Genomic DNA, 14,403 nt, shown 5'->3' with positions numbered 1-14,403 from the left:
GCACTCCGAAAAACGGGTAGCAAGCAGAGCAGTGCAGCTGCCCGGGAGAGCTGGGCCGGAGGCCCTTGCAGACGCATGGACTGACAGCCATCTTTGAATGTTTTTGTGGAACTGTTATACAAAAAAAAATTCTGACGTCTGCCTGTGCACACACGCACAGAACTTTTTAATGTTTCTGTAATAAAAATTTACAAACATATTGGAAAGCAAGCATTGTCAACACGAACAGACATGGAGCCTATGCCAGGTTTACTGTCCATGCCTTTGTTTATTCTTGCAAGAAACAGTTCTATCGCAGCATGTTAGGCCACAAGGAGTAGACTGAGTTCAATTTTAGAGGTCCGTGGACAGATCACTTTGCAGTAATTTAAGTGAGATATCACTAAAACATTAATTCTAGCCTGTAATGCTAGGTAAAGGATTATATTTTGCAGAGATAATTATTAAAAGCCGTTTTGATAGTATTAAAATCTACCAAAATACAGAGTTTGGGGATTTTAATAGAACCACTAAAATTTGTCAGAAAGAATAATTCACTTTTCAAAAACAAATCGGAACACCATTCATGGAGAATTGCATATTAGTCACTCATTCTCAGACAAAAACAGGACTTCAGTCTTGGCAGCAGTCAACAGGTGCCAGCCACCGATCACCCTATCCTCAATGCTGCAAACGCAGTCCATCAGGTAAGTTGGCCAAATAGATGCCTCCGGGAATTGATGGAGCAGGAGAAATACAAACATTTTTTGTACCCCCTTCGCAGTCAATGACCTCATAACTTTATTAATATTAACTGTGGGTAGCATATAAACTAATCAACAAATGCACCTTTTATTTAGACACTACACGTGGGAAACAAACTGCTATTTGCAAAATTCTAATTTATTAATTAAATGTGAATTAAATTAACATAGGTTTGTGATTGCGTAGAAATGAAGAGTAAAATTGCATGCATTTTATGTCTGTAGTAGAATTATATTGTGGCATAGAATGCAGATGATTAGTAAAATGGCTTTGAATGAAGCTTTTGCTAGGTAAGACCTAACACGGGTCATTAGAAAGGTGGGCGATAAACAGAAGGGCTTATTTTCTATATCTAATTTCTGTTATGTTTGCTTTCGTATTCGTTCCGATTAGGGTCTGCTAGGCCTTGCCTAAAAAATGGCTGCTCATATAGTGTGAGGGAATGGGGTATATTAAAAGGTATGGCTCTGCAACCTCACCATGTAATACACTTACCAACACCTTTAGGATCCTTGGGTTTCACCTGTCAAACCCTCTGCTCAATCGTGGGTAGCTGTGACACTGAGCAGCAAGGCTTACACAGAGGAACAAGTGTTAAGCATTTAAACAGCACCAAAACAACTGAAGAAGAAATCAACAGAACCCTTAAGATTTCGAACACCCATTTATAAAAAGAGAATGAATTTTTTAAAGATTTTAGACCCTAGAATGAAAAAGATCAACCGCAGGGGCCTGGAGATATAGATTTTACAAGCAATAATAAATCAATGCAATTTCACACAACTGTGAACAAGCTTTGGAAAAGTCAACAAAGTGGACACTTGGAAACGTGTGAAAAGAAAACTTAGGTATGTGTTGATGCGGTTGGTTACAAGTACTTGGGGTGACCAACTTTGGCAGGGAGTCAGTCAGGGGGACTAGCAAGGTCCTCAAGAACAGTTACCTTCACAGAAGTAGTCATTCAGCAGTTCCAGGCACTTTAGCTGCATTGCAATGGATTCCTATGGAGTGGTCCTGATGCAAGGGATGAAGGTGCTGAAGATGCTCAAAGGATGCTGTGGATGCGATGCGGTCGATGGGGATCCTCCTGCAGGGATTTCTCAGTCCATGAAGATGGTGAGGTGCTCCGGGTTGCAGGCTCATCATGCCACGAAGCAATCTCCGATCTAGCCGAAGTCCAATTTCAAATGGATTACCAGTCCCCCGATGTTGTGGTCAGAGGCAAATCCTTCCTAGGTTTAAAATTTCCCTTCTGATGGTCCCAGCAACTCTACAACAGATCTTCTGGGATCAGAAAACTTGTGTGCAGCTCTGTATAGGGGCTTGGTGCTTGGTGAGGCATGGCAATGGTGTGGTAGTGGATTGAAGACTTTGGGTTCTCAACTTGCTTCTTCAGTGGTTCTGTCCCTTTGCTGCGAACAAGAGGCCAGTCATTTGGCCCTTGGAATTCTCTACACTTGACTGCGCTCTGGAGACAGCTACTCCCTGAGCCGGACATGGCAGGCACAGTCCCGCTCTTCACAAGCCGCCAGGTGCCGCATCAGTGCAGCCTGTCTTCGCGGGTTCCTCGGTGCAGCAGGTTCCTTCTTCCAAGTCGGTCGAAATCTGAGGTCTAGGTGCCAGTTGTGTCCTCTTTATGGTCGGACAGTACCCTCAGGACAGGATGCGGTTTGTAGACAATGGGCTCCTAGGTTCCCTCCCACCTGGTGACCACTTCCTGTGGAGAGTGGCATCTGGCTATCAAAGGATGCACTATTCTGCCCACTTCCAAGATGGCGAGACCCCTCTCCTGGTGTAGAGACCTCACTACACTGGGGTGTGACTATCTCAGGGGTACACATCCCTGGGGGAACTGGTTTGGCAACTAGTTTCCCCTCTCTGCCTCCTGTGCCAGCCTGTCTACCTCACAATAGGGTAGCCCTCCCCGTGATGCTGTACATCTGCCCTTCAAAGCTAGGTTTATCTTTGAAGCCAGCTTTTTGGGGGCAACACCCAAGTAGCTTCCTGCAGAAAGGAGATAGCACCTCCCTGGCTCGCAATTCCTCATTGTTCTCTTTCCTGAGAATAGTTAGCACATCTCTCCAGGAGGGCAGAAAGCGGTCTCATCGAGCACGCTCCATGTGTGCCTAGGAAGGCACATGAGTTTCAAAGGCAACAAAGTGGCAGCTGTGCTAAGCTGCACACTGCAACAAGTAACGCTAATTTCGACTTGAGATACAAGTCGGGCTTAATTTAATGAGTTGTTTGACGCCTTGAAGTGCCCACTTTGGTTGTGCCATTCAAGAGTTAGTCCAGCTGAGGGCGGTCAGTGTGCAACTCTTTACTCGCCAATTGGGCAACCAAGTATTTCAACAGTAAAAACAGTTGTTTCGCGTGATCTACTTTTAGGACATGTACAGTACGTTTCTTGCCTGTGTCATGTGTTGCGCCCTGTCTTTAGGGCTCTGTAGGCCGGCCAGAGGAGTGGCTTACACACATGTCCAGGGGAATGGTGGCTTTGTCATTGCTTTCAATGGCAAAGTTGGGCTAACAGTGCACAACTCCTCGGCCAGTCTGTGGCAGACTGGGGGACTTGTTTTATTTGGGGGACCTCCAGGATTGGACACTCAGTGGTGCAAGCCTTCTAACTCAAATGGCCTGGGTAGCATTTACTAGGGACTTACAGTTAAGTAAAAAAAATTCAATTGGGTATAGCCAATTCAACATACACTTTTAGGGTCAGGGCACTGTCAAGGAGGTCTGGTTAGCAGGCCTCAGTGCACTTTCAGAGTCGTAAAAGCAGCAGCATTCACTGAAAAACATGGGGGTAACTATACAAAAAAAAACATTTCCTTACATTTAGGAGGAAAAAATTAGTACAATTGATAAAGTATAAAAACGTCATCCACAAATATCAGCAACACCTGTATGGTCATAAGCGCACATCATTTGGACTACCATCATGACAGCTGCATCAAAAGTAATTAATCAAAGGGTGCATACAGTTTTTGAAATATTACCATAGGAATTGTTGGCATCTACATTATTGAGATAATTGCAGGATAGACTTGATACGTTTATGCCTACACACAATTGACAGAGCGCCTAGGCTAAACATTATATTTAAATTAAAATAATATTGCTGGATTTATATATGATGTTTTCATATTAACTATGTTCTGTGATAATGTCCGAATCAATATATTGACATATAAGTTTGACTCATTCTTCGAAAATGTGGTAAATACGAGTCACAGCAATGGATCATATTTGATAGTGTCTGTGATTTTTTTGTTCTGATAGTTTTCTATTCATACTCCCCACTACCCTGTAGTGTAAAGTGGGCGTAAGAGTTCATCAAATTCACGCTCAAGGCAAGAACTTTAGAACTCAATTATAATGTACCAGAACACAAAACATCTCCACTCACTAATCTCAGAAGGTCCGGCATTGCGAAAGCAGCTTCTCAGAACACAAAGATGGGTTAGTTAAGTTAAAACGGAGGTAAAAGTAAGTAGAGAAAGCTCACAGAGAATAATTACAAAAACAAGGTAACACATATAGAACATTAAAAGCATCAGTGTGTCCTTATGTAACCAATGGCACCACCTACCAGGACCGGAGACTCCGTGTACAAATCCAAACTTGCTTTCTCTGTGCTCATCAAACATTTTGGGCAGCTTGGAGAAGTCCATTTTAGATTTCTAGATGTCAAAGACAGAATATGAATAGAGAAGCTGGTTAGGACTTTAAATGTTTTTACCAGGATATCATAGAGGTTTCCGAAAGACTGATGTACAATACTGGTTTTACACACTGCAAGAATGAGTTCACTCTGCAAACTTGTTTGACAGCAGATTGTAGACATGGCGAGACTACATTTTCATGGTGGTTGAGAGATCACTAATCCAATTAATGTTGATTTAGCTCCAACCTTATGATCCACAAAACCCAGCAAACCAATGGAATCAAACTATGGTCTCATCACTCTCTTCTAGCGTTCCACTTACATGAGGATATCAGTTCAATGAGACAATTAGAGATGCACATTGACCTGGGTCTGCTTTCCATCATGGGGTTGAGATTACATATAAGCAATTAAAAGTCTTTTAAATGTGAAGAGACCAACGCACATACTCTTCCTCTCCCTCTCCTTTGTTTACCCTCATTCCTCTTTTTTTCTATCTCGGTATGAGGATTCGATGAACCTTCGATTCATTTAAGTGATCGAGTACACACGGTAGAGGAAGCAGAGAGGGGAATGGGTGGTGAAGATCAAGTTGCTTTCATGATGACTCTGGGACAGGTAGTCACAGGATGTCTCCTATGTTTAACTCACACGCACTTGGCAACATCTAGTTCACACAAAAGAGACAAGGGGGGTGCGACTGTTCATCAACCCTACTATACATTAATACAAAAGAAAAGTGGCTAGGAACTTGGTGTTAGACAAAACGCGAAACAGAAAACAATGGTCCAAACGAACACCAAGGATAGAACAAATCAATTAGACTATCCTGAATCAAAATTCAATGAATACAAAATGACAGGGAGAGAACATATAAGTATTACATCATCACAAAAATGTATTTCATTTTACATTAATGCTAAACATCCACTATTTACATACAATGGTCGCTCCAGAAACCATAACAATGTGTTCAAGAGAAAGTGCTTGTGCATAAAAGGTAGCAAAGAAAGGAAAAGACCAACAACATTTATTTCAACAGCGTTTGTATGTAAATCATTTCATACCCTCAAAATATATATCCCATCAATGTCACTGTGTTCAACTATCATTCCCTCTCTGTGGCACAATTAAACAACCTAGGCAGTTTACATTTTTTTCGATGTTTCGACCAGGCGTGGAAGGAGGAAGAGCCAGTCGGATCCTCAAGGGCAGGTCTTCTTCAGGACAGAGTAAACCAATAAGGCAGGAGCAATCTATCAAACAAGGGGGTATTCTTAAAAAAAACACATAAAAAAACTACTACTACTCTTCCCTAACATATGTAAACTCACCAATGGGCCAACATTAAACAGGTGAGGAACACGATGAATCTCACGTATAAGGAGAAGGTCCAAGGGGTTTCCTCTCATTAAGGAACCGGATTCCATGATTCATAGGAGATAACATTTGCAAGAAAAGGGCCCAGAAACACCATCCAGCAATCACTTATTAATCGGTATTAGAAGTAGAGGAAGAGTTACTCTCCACAGGCACAGAATTAATCTGTATTGATTGGAGAGTGAAAGGGAAGAGCCCTGTAAAGAATGAATCAAAACGTATCTGTAAAAAACAAAGGAGCTTTTTTTTTTTAAGGCTGGCATGGCATCCCTTAAGATTGCCTTAGATTCACTTAACAGAAAACAAAACACGACCGGCAAGAAGCCGAGCTGCTTACCTGCAGAGTTACAACGTGTCTTTGCAACCTTGTTCGCGGACAAGCAATCTGAGGCCGAAGAGGAGAAGTTGGTCAAGGACAGCGTCTAACTCAAAACTACTGTGGCAATATCTTTGACCAAATCAAAGCCGGGGCTATAACTAGAAAAAAGAGATTCACGGTCACCCATTTAAAGGTGAAACTGGAGTTTCTATATTGAAGGAAAATCAATCATGCACGCCCGGTCCCAAAGCAGAGACGTTAAACCTTCGAAGCAACCATGTATCAATCCATTTCAGCAGCAACACAGAAGTGTTTTTCCAAGATGTGAATAATAAACGTAGAGTGGCATGCAAGTTAGGTGCAACGCGTGGCTCCGTAAGGCATCCGTAATGAAGGCAGAGATCCTGAGACTTATGTATTAAAGGAACCTCTACAAGTTTAAAGGAAAATACCATGGGGACATTTTTAATTGATTTACAGAGTCTAGAACACGGGTACTCATAGTACGGCCCGCGGGCCAGTGGCGGCCCGGCAAGCCTTCCTTTGCGGCCCGCGGACCTTGCTGACATTGTACCCGTGTTTTTGGGAAAAAAAAATTGAGTGTCTGCAAACACTGAGTGTTTCAGCAGCGCAACTCTGAGAGACTCTGAGGGAGGGAGGCAGAGGGTGGGAGACAGAGGGAGAGACAGAGGGTGGGAGACAGAGGGTGGGAGAGAGGGTGGGAGAGAGTGAGACAGTCAGAGTGAGTGAGAGAGAGAGAGAGAGCGAGAGAGAGAGAGAGAGATATATACACATTTGTGTATGCCAGGTCTGGTGGCTCAGTGGACGAAGGCGTCCGCTGCAGGGACCTGTGATCAACCTCATGGTCACAGTTTTTTTTTGTTGCTCTAGCCCCGCCCCCTTCCCCACTGACCCCGCCCCCACTGGTGCGGCCCTCGGACACAAACCACACTGTATATTTGGCCCCTGAGAGAAAGTTTGTGAGTACCCATGGTCTAGAAGTTTCTACATAGACGGGGAACAGGCAATTGTATTTTAGTGCATAGTCACATAGGCCAGCAGAAACAGAAGTTGGCTACCCTGGGAATGTGCATATCGTAAAGAAGCTGATGCATCCATTGGCTTGCAGAGTAAAAACAGACAATTATTTTTTTCCACCCTTATGTAGTACAGGGTATCACAAGTGCTGGATAAACCTGAATCTGTGTAGAAAGAATAGAAGACAAATTCAACCCTTTAGATATATGAAATTAGGGGTGGCATCCAATTCAGGATCAAAATTCAGGACCAGGGGTCCAAATTGACGTCAACGTAAAACAAAATGGTAGTTTGTTGCAAAGAGATGTCAGTGCAGAAAAAAAAAATCCAAATGCACCAGTCAAGGACTCTGATAAATTAGGTCTGTTGATCAGTAAAGGAGATAGGTATTTTTTAGTTGCAAGGCTACATAACACTGGTTGGGTTAACTTACAAGGGATCCACAGGCAGTCAGGATGTTTTAAGCTAAAATGTGCATTTGTTATTGTTTTACTTCTGGTGACGTTATCTTTGGGTCATGGTCTATTTTTGGAATCCTTTTTTCTGGGAATCCTGCTTAATACGCACAGTGTTTTCTGTGCAGTTATGGTGTACAAACAAAAGGTTACAGACCATACTTGTATCCGTTAGAAAACAATTAATAGTATATTGGGATCATACTCGTGAAGTGTGCTAGTGAAAACCAGGAGACTCCTTTCAGAAAAAGTTTGACAAACTTTTGAACTTTTTCTTACCAACATTGACAATATAAGGTCACTGATTAAACAGAAAATTAAACTGCCTTCCAGATTGACTAATCTAGTGGTCCCATATTCTACAAATGCTGGGAAGTCTTTATCTTTTTGGGAGAGCTCAGTCTCTGCAGTGACAGCAATTATTTCTACTTCGAGAACGTGTGGCTCACCCAGACATATGTCCATCTATTTTCATGAAAAAGTTTGCCCCATTTTTATCCTATGACCTGACCAAGCTTCTCAATGTCGATCTGACGCAGGGAGTGGAAATCTACGGAAATCTACCATGATCAATCTGCTAAAAAACAAAAAAAAACTTTCTCTCACTCTCTGATCACAATAGTATCCACTCCATCTCCTTGTGAAGCTGGTTTTAGACCTGGGTACAGCATAACATTTATTGTAATGTTCATACTGGACAACCTTTGATTTCTGGTTGATCGTGGAGGCACTGGTGTGCTAGTCCTTCTAAATGTGTCCGCAGCCTTTGATTCTGTTTTTCAGTCCTTACTCCTCGGTAGGACCATGGACACATGGTGGGACCACTTGTCTATTAAGTGGATCAGTTTAGTCCACAATAGCCGTTCCCAGACTATTTTACTTCCTCCTTTCAAGTCTAATTCAAACTTCATCTGCTGCCGTGTCCACAGGCCTCAATTCTTTCAACATTTTTGTTTAATGTATACGAGACATCACTTGCCTAACTTCCATTCAATGGGAGTTCTCTTATATTATCTACAAGGATGACTCGCAATTGATGTTACACTTTCCATATAGCAACTCACTCAACTGAATTCCACATCAGTTTAGCCCTCCCTTTTCAATAGTCTAACCACAGAATATCACTGGGTGGCTATGAATGTCTAAAAATGTACCCTTGCAAAAACTGAGCTCATTACTAAAAGTGACATCAGCAAATGCAACTCCACAAGAAGGCCTGAGGTGTGGAATCTCCTCCAACACCTTCCAAAATAGCATCCAGTCTGGATAACTACCTAGATTCAGCTCTTTCTTTAGAACACCACAATTCCTAAGTGGACAGTTCTTGTTTCTGTTACTTGAAACTAATGAAGATCATTTCGCCTGGTAGGGATACTCCAGCCGTTTGACCTAAATACAAGCCTGCTTCAGTGATGGTAACTCCTGCTATCTGGATCGCCTGTATAAGCTCATAAGTTGGCTTCAACAGGTGCAGAACTCTTAAGGCGCGCATATGGTGCTCACTGCTACTACCAAATTTCAAACACTTTGAAACACCTCCACTTATTCTCAATCAGGAAAAGAGTCATTTTCAAAACATCCACAATTCTCTATTGGGCCATTCAAGGAAACGCAGCTCACTTCATGGCCTCCAAACTTAAGCAACAGTTTCAGCACACTGTATGATCAGTTCCTCTTGGATATTCCAAAAATCACAACAGTAAAGTTTGGCGACAGAACCTTCTTAGTAACAGCAACAAGAGACTAAAATAAAATCCTAGAGCATCTTTGCTCCTACACCTCATCGCTCATTAGTCAAAAAGGCACCAAAGGCTTTTCTTTTTACCAGCCATATTAAACTTACCTAGTCTTAACAAAGTATGTGAGTTAAGTTTTCTCTACAGCTCCAAGAAAATTTGGTGAAATCCAAATTGATTAAATGTAAATGTTACCAATGTGTTGGTTTCTTTACACATGCATGTGCATCCAATATCATGGTAAAAAATATCTCACTGCATTTTGAGTAATCTATACTCTTCATCGGGAGGTAATGTGTTTATACAATAGTTGGTAATAACCCTAAATTAAGTAAGTACAGGGGTTTCACATAATCACCTTTTCTATTAAAAATAAATCAGTGGAACCCAGCCATCACAGTTTGCAAAATCGCTCAAGACTCAACACTGGTTTAAATCGAGTAATGTCCCGAGTTTCCAAATGAGATGGCATGCAGTCCATTCACTGTCCAAAGCAACATAACAAACATGTTGTCAACGCAGATTTTCAATGGTATGAAAAGGCCATGCTTGATAGTCTTTCTTTGCTGTCCCTGGCATGAACATGTTTTCAGAAATTCAAAGGGCCCTATAAACCTTGCACGAAATCTTGCAAGAAACAGTACACAGCCACAAGCCAGATCAACAAGGATTCTTGTGAGTCTCTTGGAGTCATAGGCTTGATTGAGTTAATTGTGTGCCAGATAAAACAGGATCCAAAAGAGATAATTTGACATTTGGTATTACGGGCAAAGAAAGTGGTGGCATACACATTAGTGACATCACTCTGGACTCCCCCTGAGCTTTCATAAATATGTGGGGTTAAATTGTTCGTCATGGTGCTAGCAGATGCAGGCCCAGATACAGCACCTAGCCACATTCCCTCCCCAGCACCAAAAAGAAAAGGCTTTCTTAAAAGACACATTCAAAACATTCCCATGCACCCTTACAGCTTTACTGTGCCACGTTATAAGTCCATCCATACAGATGGGATATTAAGTTTACTGCAAGATGCAAGGGAATGCTAGGTAGGACTTTGCTGCTTCCCAAACTCTCTGGAAATGTGAGGAAATTGAATATTTTTTATTTCAAGCATTTTTATTACATTTTCAAAGAGTACATTTGAACATCTTAGCATAAGGTCACAGGACTTGACAACTGTTCACATTAGACAATTATGAAGCTTAAGAAAATGACCAAATAATAGGACTATTGACTGGCAATTTGAATTTGTTTGTACAAAGATTCGTCAGACAGGCTCAGATAACAAGGAGATCCTTGCTCACAAGTGAAATGAATTTTAACTGGGTTTTCTGACTATTATAGTATAATTGGATACTTATGAGAATCCTGCACTGGTGAAATTACCAAATGAGAACCAACATGAGAAGTCAGAGAGGAAGAAGGAGAAATGAAATACGTGGATTCGTGCTGGAGGACAGTTAAATGACAGCGGAGGGCACTCCCTGCCGGACTGTGGGGTACGGTTGTTGGAGTGGATAACCTTACTTTGAGAACAATGTCACAGATCTAGGTCTACCAAGGTTGCATTAGGCTTGGATGACTGGGTATGCTCTTTAGAGCTAAGGTCTATTAATTATATATGTTTCTTTTAAAGGGCTAACCCTTCCAGCACATGGTTTTACCGGCTGATTAAGTCAGGACGATGGGAAACATCATTTACCACGAAGGCATTACCACTACTCACGTTTACCACGTGACACTTACCACGCAGGGTGCCTTCCACGCAGGTTACCTTCCACGACGTCTTTACCACGGGCTAGGGGGGAGACGTGGTATTCCTTGAAGTCGATCAGCGTGGGCATGAGGGGGCAGAGGGAGGGGGGGGGGGCTCGGAGGGGAGCTTGGGGGGGCTGGGGGGGGGGTCTCCCCCCCCAAAAAAAACAAGCAGATTAGTTTAACAAAAAAAACGGAAAAAAAATTAAAAGAAAGAGGAAAGAGCCTCCCCCAAAGACGCGCCGTATACGTCAAAAAAAGTCCTTTTTTTATTTCGGTGTACGTGTTTTGACGTTTGTTTCAAAGGAGGATGGAAGTAAGGGCTCGAGGAGAAAGACGTGCAGGTAAGACGTTTCTACTCGTAGACAAATGCAACGTTGTAAATACCAGCGTGGTAAAGCCACTTGCGAGGTAAAATTCGCGTGGTAAAGCCATGCGTGGTAACTGAAGTCGTGGTATAATCATATAACCCAGGACGATAAATGTGTGGAGTGTCTCATCTTGTGTTGAAGCCTGCTGTCCCATTGGGCCAGGGCTGTGATTGTGCTAGTGAGTACAATTGCCGCAGGCTCCTGTTTTAGTTTGTTTCGTTGTGATACTTGATACTAGGCGAAAGAGGTGTACGAAGCCTTGTTCAATGTAGAGGCAGGAGGAAAGCTTTGATTGTTTTCAACTATTCATGTAATGCCCCGTCTCACCAAAAAGTCATTTGGATACGTGCACGGGTTGGCTACGCTGAGGTTGCTTAGATGTTTTTGAAGTTTCAATGTGAATAAGAAACTTATTACCCTTTTGATATGCATTGTGAATTCCAAAATTTGTTTACCTCATTTATTTAAGGAAGATACCAGAATATTGTCCAGGGGATATGCTTCTAGAGAAAATAACAAGCCATGATATTATTTTTACCATTTTTTTCGTACCCCTCCCAGAGATTAATTTAGGGGACCATAAGTTTCATAGTGCTCAATAGCCTTAGTCAGCTAACAGACAAAATTATTTTCTACAACCTTTCGTGAAGTGTTTTTGTTTAAAATGTATTTTCTTTCTTGACAACCATACAAGATGCAATGACATATGGGTCATAAACGTGCACATAAAGAGCACATCAAGGTAGATCGAGATAAATGTCCACAGTATGCACACTCTCGGTTGCAGGATAATATATCTGAAAAAAATGCAGCAAGTCCATGCACACTTAGCGACTCAACACATTCACAAGACATCATACTACGGGGGGGGGCACTAGGTACACTTACTCATTATACCCTATTGGGGCGTGGACATAGACAACACCACTCACTGACCCCCGGTATCAAGCAACTCCACCAGGCCCCCGCATCATGAGCAGCACAAGAGTTTATACCACCCGCTCCTAGGCAGCTCCACCCAGCGACACAGCGCCATCTCCAGCCCTGTCGATCTCAGGATTCTCGGTCAGAGTCAGGTATGTCTCAGAGTTCTCCGATGTCCTTCGGACCGACATCAAGTCATGGTATGCAGCCGATTGGGTGTAACAATATGCCATATCCACATGCCACTCCTGTATCGTCGGGAGTGGTCCCTTCACCCAGGGCATTGCTATTTTATGCTTCACCAGCAACAGTCCCAAAGCCACCAGACATTGCAGAGCCTTCGAGACGTCGCTGTCATAGCCTGCTGAGTCAACAGGGGAGACGGCTGAATGTTTTCAACCGCCATCTCCTGCAACTCTCCCAATGCTGCATCCCAATACCACTGTATTCCCCGGTAGAACCACCCCACATGAGTAAAGCCACATCTAAGGCAGTGCAAACTGTCCCTAAACCCATAGTGGAATAGGCAGACTAAGTGTAATACACTCTGTTAAGCGATTCAAAATTGTATCAGCCGGATTGCTCCCTCCCACTGAGCTTGAATAAATGAAAACCAAAACACACTTTGACTGAACCTGAATGTTTACCTCAAACAGAACAAAGACCATCTGATAAAGAATACAAGAAACTGCTCATCTTCCGCAAATCCATAAACAAAACAGATTTAAAATCTATTGGATTCATTTTTAGTTCGATATAAAGCTACAGTTACATAGTTGACAAGAGCAACACCTTCTCTCCTAAAAAGTAAACATATGATTTTACATCAGTCTTTGGTATACAGAAATTTACAGTTGCAAGCCATCAGTTTGCCTGGTTCACTAAATCATAGACAAGTCTGTCTTGTCTGCTTCTCAACGAACAGAGTAAGAGGCTTCTACATTGACCGCGGTTACAGGACTGCCGCTGGAAGTCCAGGCCCCATTCCCCATGGACTGGTCAGCAAGCAGTGGAGTGGCGTACTCGGTCGTACCACCGTCTACTCATGCGTCTACTGAAAGACCACCTCGCCAAGTCAAAGAGCAGTTTTCGCGTGGTATATGACCTTAGGTTTGGCCAGGTAGAGTAGCATGCAACGGATATTAAGGTCCTGTAATCTCTTAGCTGCCATGAAGGATATGTGTTGCTGCTGCACCATTTTTGTATAGTGCGGAAAGAGCAGTATTCTGTGAGACAGGTACAGCAGCGAATTATTGGTAAGAGCATGTCGCAGGATGATATCCCTATCATGATAATTGAGGATGCAGATAATGAAAGGCCTGGCCGGGGCCCCCAGGGGCGGCTGCAGGACCAAGGCCATGGTGCGCCCGCTCCACAACAAAATAAGAGGATAGTGTGTTGATCAGAAAGGCACAGGATAGCCAATGATCCATGAACGACTCTGGGGATGACCACTTGCAGCCCTCTGGAAACTCAATTTGGCGGAGGTTCTTCTGTAAAGGCCCTCCCCTCCACATCCTCGACTCATGCAGCCAGCTTTTTGGTTATAGAGGAGAGCTTGATATTGTTTTTTACACATTGCTGACACCGAAGCCTCCATTTCAGACTCTCAGTCTCAGTTATCCTCTCCACAGCACGGTGCATATCCTGTAGCAGGAGCAGGACATCCGCTCCCACTTTCCCAATTTTAGCATCTAAGGTGTCCTGCGACTGTTTGTGTCCGATTCAGTAACCTGCACTCCCCCTTCGGCCTCTGTCGCCCCACCGGGCCTCGCCGTCTGGTGCGTGAACTTATCCAGCATTCCTTGATTACCCTGCAGAGGCATCCTGTCTTTGACTGGGGCTCCTGCAGGGCTGTATGGCCGATTTAGCTTTTATCCTTTGGGACCTGCCAGCCCCCGGGTGGACCCAGAGGGGCACGAACAGTCACGTCAGGACTCCGGCACAGCCGGATGCTTAATAAAGAATTTGCTGGAAGCCTCTGGTCTGCTGTCACACTACCCGAGGTGAGGTC

General features: G+C 43.2%; 1 protein-coding gene across 3 annotated transcripts in view; it reads right to left on the bottom strand.

Moving 5' to 3' along the window:
* The window catches only part of ATP6V1A (ATPase H+ transporting V1 subunit A), a 328,148-nt gene that overhangs the window by 152,219 nt on the left and 161,526 nt on the right, over positions 1-14,403 (bottom strand). For all 3 annotated transcript variants that reach the window (XM_086935581.1, XM_086935582.1, XM_086935583.1), the window contains exon 3: positions 4,337-4,427. In XM_086935581.1, coding sequence (XP_086791707.1) covers positions 4,337-4,418 — 82 coding nt within the window. In that variant the 5' untranslated portion in view covers positions 4,419-4,427. The remainder of the gene's footprint in view (positions 1-4,336; positions 4,428-14,403) is intronic.

The sequence above is a fragment of the Lissotriton vulgaris genome, chromosome 8, assembly GCF_964263255.1.
Source record: "Lissotriton vulgaris chromosome 8, aLisVul1.2, whole genome shotgun sequence".
NCBI classification, from domain to species: domain Eukaryota; kingdom Metazoa; phylum Chordata; class Amphibia; order Caudata; family Salamandridae; genus Lissotriton; species Lissotriton vulgaris.
Note: the sequence above shows the minus strand (reverse complement) of the source record. Positions and strands in the feature narration are given on the sequence as shown.